Genomic DNA, 8,098 nt, shown 5'->3' on the forward strand with positions numbered 1-8,098 from the left:
GGGGGCACGGTGGTGCAGTGGATAGTGCTGTGGCCTCACAGCAAGAAGGTCGTGGGTTCAAACCCCGGTTGCTCCGGCCTTTCTGTGTGGAGTTTGCATGTTCTCCCCATGTCTGCGTGGGTTCTCTCCGGCTTCCTCCCGCCGTCCAAAGACATGCGGACTAGGTTAATTGGTGACCCTAAATGTGACTGGTTGTTTGTCTATGTGTGGCCCTGCGATGGACTGGCGACCTGTCCAGGGTGTACCCCGCCTTTCGCCCGATGTCAGCTGGGATTGGCTCCAGCCCCCCGCGAAGCGGTTGACGATGGATGGATATAAGGGTACTAAAATAAAAAAGGTACTCTGTGGAGTTTTACACAGAGTACAGTTTATATCGTGTCTATATGCAGGTCACATCCTGCCAGTGGTTTCACGCTATTCCACCGATCAACAGTTGGTGCCAAGAAGCGGCACAATGAGCCGACAAAGGCAAGATTTTAAATATTCAAAACAATAGGTGCGTTCGAGATGACTGCGGCTGACTTTCGCCGACTTGATGGTCTAACGTGAGCTGCAGACGACTGCTGGGGCGTCAAGTCGGACACGTCGTACCTGCGTGAGCTTACTGTGAGCTGAGATCAACGACTGGTCTCGCGGCATTTGCAAAGAAAGATGCCACAGCCGACTTGCTCTCTCGAGGTTTTAATGTCATGCGACATGGTGACGTTTTGCAGCGCCGGCAAAAGTCGGACACAATTTCTAACCAGCATGCCTTATTTTAAGACCAGCATGCATCACGTTAAGTCAGCGCTGCGTAGAGCCGCATGAAGTCAAACGCACGTACCGACTTCGCAAACGTCTTCTGATGAAGGAAATGTTTGAACGCCTTTGTTAGACTTAAAGGATAGAAGGAAACAAAACTTGTCTGTTTACAAGAAAACTCCACAGGACACCTGGTCAGCGGCATGTTCCCTATTTTCTTTACAAACTACAATAATAGAATTAAATTGATAAAAAGATCCCTTCCACCCAAAAATTTTTTTTTCTTCTTGGTATAAAATGTCAGACATGGACTTTACTGACTTGTACATGTGCAAAGTTCGTCACCACAGAGGTGTTTTCACATTCTCCTTCAGTAAACCGGACCCTGGAGCTTCCTTCCACCATCTACTACCTAATAACAATATGACAATGTGAACGCACGGTAATATTGTAGCAGGTCTGTGCTTCACAACAATTTTCTATTTTCTACACACTTTAAATAAATGTGTCCTGAGGGAAATTTAAAAAAGGGGTAAAACAATAAACACATCAATTGATTATTAATAACAATTACTAGTTGTAACCCTATTCAGGGACAGTTCACTGGCAGACGATGTTGCACTGCTCATCTCTGCTGCACCATCGCTGGCGTCTCACTGAATGAGGAGGCTGTGTTGTTTATGATGTAGATCTGCAGCCAGTCGCTTTTAACAGTGTTTTCTCTTCACTGTGCAGAAAAGAAAAGTTAGGTTTTCAAGGTTTCCAGCGTTTCCGTGAACCATGTTCAGAAAATGCCACTGAAATGTCTCAATATTTATCAGTTATTTATTTGTCAAATACATTAAGTCTAGTGTTGTAACGCTGGTGTGGACGGAGATCGTACTAGTGTCTGTGAAGCCAAAGAAATGTCCTCTAGTTTGTAAAATGTGTAGGTTCAGTCTGAAGTTTAAATTTCTTCAAACTGCTCTTCTGTTGTGCCGTTTGCTGAGGACTTGACCGTCTCTCGACTTTTGAAGGAGTTCTGACGCAAAAACTGTGATGGAAAATCTTTAAAGAAATGTAAATCGTGCAGGAATTGTCCTTTAAAATATCTGAAAGCGGCGTCATCGCAGTGATTCCCCTGCAGACTGACCAGCTCTCTCTCTCTCTCAGTATTATCATAAGATCAATACTTTGTGCCCTCGCTGCCAAAACACACTCAACAGGTTTCCCAGGCAACAGGCGTCGCTCCCTCCCCCTCCGGTTTACATCCACTTCCTCTTTTCTTTCTGTCGAGTGTCATCCAGCTTTCGGCTGAGAGTCTTGATGCATGCGGGGTCAGGACCAGGTTACTATAGAGACCGACATTATATATATATATATTAACACTCCGGTAGATCAAAGGATCAGGTCTATTATTACTGACCACAGCATTTAAAAATCGGGATATTTTTATGAATATCATGTGGTTCTGGAGGTGCAGCACCTCCTATTATCAGGATTATTGTATAAATGTTTAAACCCGATTTTGTGATTTTACCCCTTTATTCTACTTAAGTGTAGTGTTTGTGGCAGAAAAGAGGTTTTCAAAAGCTGCGTCTCGTAACAGGCAAGTGCCCATTTTAGCAAAAAGTTTAACTTACCTTTGCTACTATCCACGTAAGGTAACGCAGTACGGTTCCATTTTTACATCACTGCCGCCGTACATTGATCACTCGCAGGCCATTTGTAAAACATTTTATTAGCGATTCGCTCTAAAGGTCGCCCTTCTCTGTGTAGATGCTGTGGCTTCTTTGACGTACAGTATTCTGGTGTTGCTTTCTGTTGTACTGTTACGGTAAAACATTCTAAATTTGGTGTAAATTATTGTTAATAAATGTTAAGTACAAATGATCCGGGCGCAGCATTAAGGGTGTGTCATGATTAAATGGAATGAGTTTCTCTCAGCACCCACAACTCTGATTTGTTTCTTTGCGGACATTTTTGTTTCATCTTTCTTCTTTATTTTTCTTTAAAGTTTAAATATAGTTAAAAGTAACAATGTCCAGACCATTAGCGATGCACCAAGATGATCTCTTCAGGTAGGACTCTCGTACTGCAACGCTTGTCTTTGTAAAGACTGACAGGATAAAGTCGCTAACCTGCCTGTCAGCTCGCTCTGGTCCGTTTCAGTGGATTTACCGTAAAGGCTTGAATAGGTGTGCACTCCAAGTGTAGGTGCGGCTAGCTTAATCGCCTTCTCAGAAAGGAGCGACAGAAACACTCAAAGCTGTTCAGTCCGTTTGTTGCCTTTTCTAAGAAGTCAGCCACAAATTGAGTGGACGTGCTAACAGACAATTCAGCAGAACGTGTCATCATAATTGTTCGGTAAAATTTAAATCGGCCTTTTGACTTATTAGGTCGAACACAGAAAGTGCTTTTTTTTTTTGCTATTTTAGGCTGATTAATTTCGGTGGCCGAACTTTCGGTGCATCCCTACAAACCAACCATTCATTAAGAGGTCGAGTGGTCTTCGGGCTCGTTAGTGCAGTTACACAGTTTCTGGAATGAGGTTTATAAAAATGGTACAATGTGCGAGAAATCGGGCTGTTAGCGGACTAATTGGTTAACATAGAAATTAATAGGCCATCTTTTTTTTTTTTATGGCCGTTTTTATGAGAAATTAGGCGTTTGTCAGTCAGGACGTTTACATGGATACTATAAACGAGATTGCACAGGAAATCTAATACACACACACACACACACACACACGTAATCTTGTTACAGCCTGCTGTTTTGCAGTCACAGCAACATTTCCCCTGTCTGAAGTCTTTGTCAGGCGCAAGCAAACATGTAAAAAGAAGAATCAGATTAGAAACCCAGTTACACACAGTTTCAGTACACGGCTGAGAAATCAGCTTCTCCAGCAGAAACACAGCTGAGAAAAGAAATCAGGTTACTGCAGAGAGACGACTGGGTAACAACTTTATTTTAAACAAACCTATTTAGCATTTTTTTTGCTTAATCACAGTGTCATAAACTATTTATTAAGTGTTAATTACTTTGTCAACAACTCCATAACTGATGTGTGCACAAAAGATTAATTCTTGATAATACAGTGGCTGCAATCTTTTCTAATGATATACGACTACACACATGAACAAATCTATTACGGTCTCATGAAAACCCTCTATTATCTTTTTAATGAATGAATACATATTATATAAGATCATAAATATTATGTTACCGAGCATTTGTTATGTGTTTAGACACCAGCAACAGATGCTTCATTTGAGGAGTCATAGTTAACATTACATTAACACTTAAATGGTCCTTTTTAAAACCAAATTATGTTACCCATTTATTTATTACTGATTATATACTGCTTATAAAGGCTAAATAGGGAGTTAAAGTTTTATCATCAAGACTAAGCAGGTTACTTGAGTGCATTTAAACACGCTGACTAACAGAAATTAACTGCATTTACATTTGGTCTTAATGCTTTGATGAGTAAAACATTTTAAGAGATATTTACTCTTTATGTTATACTTTATGCAGCATTTAACTGCTGAGGGACACCGATGAAACAATTTTACAGATTTTTAAATGAACTGGATACCTTGACAGGTTTTAAATGTTTAAACTGCTACCGTTTTCTCATGGTATCTTCATATCTGATTACTGAGGCTAAGTAATATATACAAAATATAGTACCGTAAATGATGAAAGCGATTTAAGAAAGTTTGACCCAAAGATCTGTGTGCGGAGTGTCTTCAGGTTGCACATAAAGGAAGGGGTTAATGGATCTGCAGCTGATAATCACCGGCGTCTTACAGACTAATTGATGGGTTTCACTGGCCAATTACATTCAAAGCAGAATGAACTGAATACAGCTCAGTGTATACACCTACATCCCTTCTGAGGGGGAAGATGAAGGTGGTGTGACATCATGTGCAAATATTTCACTATTTTAATTTAGAGTTTTGTGGTAAATTTGTGTTTTTCTGGCTGAAAAAAAAAAAATATATAATCAGCTGAAAAGCGCAAATGTGTCATAATCCATGACAACAGTACATTTTTAACAAAAGCCCCACTCTTTTTCTTTATAGCCACTTTCCTTTTTCCTGTAAAAATTACTTCCTGCAAACACGAGTAAACCAAGATGAAAGTGGAATCAGCAGCGGAAGATATTTGAGGATTTGTAGAGACACTCTGAATAACACAATATCATACTTAGACATTAGCCTTAAAATACTAACAGACATTTGCCAAAATTAAAAAAAACAAACACAGACAATGCCTTAACTCTGAATGTGTTTTAAAAACCTTTTATACCTGTAAATAATTTTGCTTTTACCTTTTAATTTAAGATAAATGATTACAGAGGTAACGTTGACACTACTAGCCAGACGCAGAACAGCTGATTTCAAGTTCATTTCAAGTCTGACTTGTGCACCCAATACTGAAATTTTGATTCATTCACTTACCACAGCTGAAATTTTAATGAAATAACATTTCGGGGCTTGTGTGGCCAGTGACTTCTTGTCACAGTGGTCGGCAGTAGGCCAGAACCGGCTCGCCAGCGATAATATCTGCTTTAATAGCAGAAGAACAAAAAATAAATAATTTGATAGCGGCTAATGCTGAAAGAGATCTCAGCCATCACAGCAACATAATCACTTCCTCTTCAGTGATTGTGCCTCAAAAATAAAAGTGTGAGAATGTTTTTTGCAGCAATGCTTCATGTTGCGTTTATTGAGAGCTTTTACTTTGAAAAGTTCTGAAGGACATTCGAAAGAGTCTCTGGCTTTCGTGACACACCTCTGAAAAAGCAGTCCGTAAACATGCGATTGAATTCCCCTGAATTTCCTCAGGGAAATGAAAGTTAGTTTCCGCACGTTTATGAATGTGGATCAAACGCCGAGACGCGCGCGCACACACACACACACACACACACACTGCAGCACACGCTTTATTTCGAGCATGTGAAAAAGTGTCCTTATATGCTAATCTATATGTTTAACAAGGGAGGAAAAAAAAAAGAGTAGATTTTGTGATCGATTGACAACTCCCACACTCTACCCACTGAGCTAAACGTGCACATGAGTGACTGAGATAACGCTCTGGCCCGCCATGTAACGGCTTCAAAAAAATAGGCCCGATGTCCGACGTATTTGTCGACTACTGTCTTAGAGCGATCGGTCCAATAGTGATTTTTCAAGGATGCAACCACTTAATATCACCTAAACCCTCCCACCTAGACCCCTCAGTGTTTCATACCAGTCGCTCCTCTGCTGACAGCGTCCGGAAGCGTCCCATTGCCTCTTTGATGACGTCGGTCTCCTCCAGGTCCGGGTGGTCAGCTATGATGCTCTTCCTGTTCTCGTCCAGCCAGAGCTGAAAGCCCGTCTTCGGCCTGAACAGTCAACAACACAACCGAGTCAGTCTACCTTGTAGCTTCCACTAAAATAATTTCAAAGGGTAAGACGATTCCATCTTTTACCTCTTGTTTTCGACATTATCTGCAGATGAGGCAGGAGGCGGGACGTCCGGTTGTTTCTGCTGATCTGCGGCCGGCTCTGTGTTCTCCTGAGGCTTCTTATTGGCTGCTTTTGTGCCAGTCATCTGCAGCAGAGTGGACTGCGTCTGGAGAGGAAAGATATACAGTATACATTTTGATATCTGTTAGCACGATATTTATAATATTTAAAAAGGAGGATGGTTGTGCAATCACTTAACAACAAACATTTGTTGCTATGTCGTATTTTAGAGCTAGAAGTTTGGAGATGATGATACCTTTGTCTTGGGCCTGGGGGCCAGCGGTTTGAGGACGGGGCCTTTGTTTGGTTTTACCGCAGATCCGCTGAGTGGAGCCGACTTCTTGCCGGACGTCATGTTGTCCAGGATGTTTGTCACTCGAGGATGACCAGACAAAGACGCGGGTTTCCCTGAGCCTAGCACCTGCACGTATCCCATCCAAACAGTCACTCATTGTTCCACTAAACATGTCTGTCATCTCTCTTTTTGCATGTTAAAACAGCTCTGCCGCAAAATTATGTTTAGTTCTTACCTTAAAAGGATTTGCACGTCCTACTTTACCAACTGTAAATTAAAAAAGACCAGATGCTTATTCAAATATATCTAAAAAAAAAAAAATTAAATTATGCCCCTCACACCATATTAATCAGATGTGTTATGTGTACTCACTTGGCGTCAGAGATGGCTTCACGGGTGAACCTGCTTCTTTAGCAAACGGATTCACACCTTCAGTTTGAGAGACACATATCAGACACGTTAGCTGGTATCATTGTCTTTTTGTTGACGACAGACTTGTGCTAAAAGAGCGCTTAAGGAACTGACGTTTTCTGGTTTCTGCCGCCTCCTCCGTCTCCATCTCCTGTCCATCCTCGTCCTCCCTGAGCTCTTCTCCTTGCTCCTCTTCCTCCTCCTGATTACGTCTGTTGCTGTAACGTCCTCCTGTGACAGAGCTCCGGCCATACCTGTCCGAATAATAAACTCATGAACCACTCGCTCTTCCTCTCTACTGAAGCAAAACGGCATCAACAGGGCAGCACTGGTGTCACATGCCCAACAGTCTGATCCAAGAGATACTGAGAAAGTTGGACTCGGAGTTTAGCTAATCCGTGTATATTCAACCTGGGTGTCAGAACTCACTTTTCACGCAATCACAATTGACCCTTCGCTAAGCCACGCCCTCTTAGTTACTGTTGCTAAGTCCGGCAAACTGGCGCTGCCACTGTCTATTACTGCAGTGCCCGGAGAAATATTGTCTAATTTTTGGAAAAAGCGATCTCAGAAAGAAGCAGACAGTTTTGCAGTTGCATTGTGCATTTGAAGGTTGTATTCAGGCTGTCAAACAGAATAAAGACAGAAGCTAAAGCCTACCGATCACAGAGTAAAAGTGAACCACCTCTTACGGTATTATTGACTACTGAGAAAGAGGACAACGATACTAAAGATGAACACGCTTCTGTACAGCTGAGTAGGTCTCTATTCACTATTACAATAATTAAAAAGTAGAACAGCGGGGATATATAACGTTAAATTCAGTAGTAAGTTAGCTAACTAACATTACATTAGAGAGAATAGACAGCCAACATTTTTCTGGATTTGTTTTAGGTTTTGGAAAGAGGAGAAATCGTACTTCAACTTTCAACCTCTCTGCGTAGCGACTTTAACTATTAAAAGTGCCCCAGGAACAGTGTTTGACCATATCTTGGAAAAAATACAGCCAAAAAAAAGCGAGAAAACGGCTCATTTTGCATACGAGTCAATGGAGCGCAGCCCTGAAAGTGTCGGATCCTCAGTTAGAGCGAGTCCTATACTGCACTGTGATTGGCCAGCTGCGTATTTGGGGCGTGGCTTAGCGAAGGGTCAA

General features: G+C 41.6%; 1 protein-coding gene across 1 annotated transcript in view; it reads right to left on the reverse strand.

Annotated features, from left to right (window-relative positions):
- wdhd1 (WD repeat and HMG-box DNA binding protein 1) overlaps positions 1-8,098 on the reverse strand; it is a 31,006-nt gene that overhangs the window by 1,386 nt on the left and 21,522 nt on the right. The window contains exons 23-25 of the mRNA XM_046033395.1: positions 6,496-6,660; positions 6,203-6,345; positions 5,980-6,115 (exon numbers count right to left, since the gene is read on the reverse strand). Coding sequence (XP_045889351.1) covers positions 5,980-6,115; positions 6,203-6,345; positions 6,496-6,660 — 444 coding nt within the window. The remainder of the gene's footprint in view (positions 1-5,979; positions 6,116-6,202; positions 6,346-6,495; positions 6,661-8,098) is intronic.

The sequence above is a fragment of the Micropterus dolomieu genome, linkage group LG20 (genome assembly GCF_021292245.1).
Source record: "Micropterus dolomieu isolate WLL.071019.BEF.003 ecotype Adirondacks linkage group LG20, ASM2129224v1, whole genome shotgun sequence".
NCBI lineage: Eukaryota > Metazoa > Chordata > Actinopteri > Centrarchiformes > Centrarchidae > Micropterus > Micropterus dolomieu.